This window comes from Miniopterus schreibersii (genome assembly GCF_964146895.1).
Source record: "Miniopterus schreibersii genome assembly, chromosome: 2".
Classification (NCBI taxonomy): domain Eukaryota; kingdom Metazoa; phylum Chordata; class Mammalia; order Chiroptera; family Miniopteridae; genus Miniopterus; species Miniopterus schreibersii.
Genome location: NC_138102.1, coordinates 138,816,480 through 138,818,508, shown reverse-complemented (window position 1 = coordinate 138,818,508; position 2,029 = coordinate 138,816,480). Strand labels below are relative to the sequence as shown.

The window sequence follows — 2,029 nt, the reverse complement described above, 5'->3', positions numbered from 1 at the left end:
TACTACCACGGTAAGTCATTTATAATTTGCAATAAATATCTAGATCATATATAAAAGCAATTCTGAAAGCACAAGTCAGGTAATATCTACTGACCTTTGAATTGTTATATATTTTTCTATTTTATTTAGATTGAATCATCAAAACCTCCTGATTAAGTGCAACTGACTGCAAGAAGACTGATACATTTGAAGTTAAAGAAAAATAATAATTACATGAAGTGAGATAAAGGAACAATGGAAAACAACCACAATGGGACAAAGTAATTATATATATATATATATACACACACACACACACACACACACACACACATACACATACATACACACACACACACACATATATATATTACAGAGAATATGTAACTATTATTACTTCTATATGTCCCACATATTTAAGAAGTGTTTTGATGAGCTAAGGATTTTTGAATAAACACTGCAAATTGACCCTGGTATAACTATTCAGATGGTTATACTTTTTCAACTATTTATGAAGTATACCTAGAGAGTACATGTAAAGTAATACTCACATTTTCTCTATTTAGAACATTTAAACAAAATTCAGTTCATATGAAAATGATTAGTTAAATTTAAATTATCTTTCAAGTTCAAACTGGAAAAAGGTAACTGGTTTAAATGGAACAGTCAATTAGAGGCTGCTTAGGTTATCTATGTTATAATTTTCAGTGTTATCTCTCTTGTCAAAGGCAATCAACCTTTTAACTTGTTTATACTTCTGAATATTTTTTTCTATGTCTGTGGTTTTTTAAATTTCTGGTTTTTCCACTTTTGGAGTTGTTTTTCTATGTCTATTTAATAGAACTCAAATCTGAAATGAAGAATCAGTCAAGCATAGAGTTCATTCTCCTGGGACTTACTGATGACCCTCAACTGCAAATTGTGATTTTTATATTTCTCTTCTTAAACTATATGTTTAGTGTGATGGGCAACTTATCCATAATCCTCCTTACCTTGCTGGATCCCCGTCTGAAGACTCCTATGTATTTTTTTCTGCGAAATTTCTCCTTCTTGGAGGTTTCATTGACAACAATCTGTATTCCCAGATTCCTGATAACCATAGTGACTAAAAACAAAATTATTTCCTATAATGGTTGTGCATCTCAGTTATTCTTTTTCCTTTTATTGGGAATTTCAGAATTTTACCTACTGGCTGCCATGTCTTATGATCGTTATGTAGCAATCTGCAAACCCCTACGTTACCCGATCATTATGAACAACAAAGTGTGCTACCAACTTGTACTCAGTTCATGGACAGCTGGGTTTCTGATTACCTTTCCACCTTTGGTCTTGGGACTGAAACTGGAATTCTGTGCTTCCAAAGTCATTGATCATTTCATGTGTGACACTTCCCCTGTGCTGCAGATTTCTTGCACAGACACTCATTTCCTAGAATTAGTTTCATTTGCCTCAGCTGTTGTAACTCTCGTGGTCACATTGCTGTTAGTGATTCTTTCCTATGCATATGTTATCAAGACCATTCTAAAGATCCCCTCCTCTCAGAAAAGAACAAAGGCTTTTTCAACTTGTTCTTCTCATATGATTGTAGTCTCCCTTACTTATGGTAGCTGTATCTTTATTTACATGAAGCCATCAGCAAAGGAAAGAGTGGCTTTATCCAAAGGTGTAGCAGTTATCTATACTTCAGTTGTCCCTTTATTAAATCCTTTTATTTACACTCTAAGGAACCAGCAAGTGAAACAAGCCTTCAAGGATACACTCCAAAAGATTTTTTGTTCTACAAAAAATGAGGGAAAATTTGGAGAAACAAGTAAATAAAATTTTTACTCATTTTCACAAGTTTACTTAATCGTCTTTCAATGGGTTCACCTTCTCATAACATTTTAACCTTTTAGCATAATGCCTTTTCCTTTCTACTGCTCTTTATGATTAGCATTCCTTTTTGTGCTAGAGTAAGAGTCCTCTCTTCAAGTTATCAACACAAACATTGTATTTTATTTACTCTATATAAGACATGGTAGTGACCTCCTCAAAACTACTTTAATTACAT

The 2,029-nt window shown here is 33.0% G+C and overlaps 1 protein-coding gene across 1 annotated transcript; it reads left to right on the top strand.

Annotated features, from left to right (window-relative positions):
* Positions 1-828: 828 nt before the first annotated feature.
* On the top strand, positions 829-1,769 carry LOC308552882 (olfactory receptor 6C6-like; the record flags this gene model as incomplete). The annotated part of the gene is given in 2 exon segments (XM_081128268.1): positions 829-1,749; positions 1,752-1,769. Coding segments are annotated over 2 exon segments (933 nt in total). The 5' UTR covers positions 829-834.
* Between the last annotated feature and the right edge of the window lie 260 nt (positions 1,770-2,029).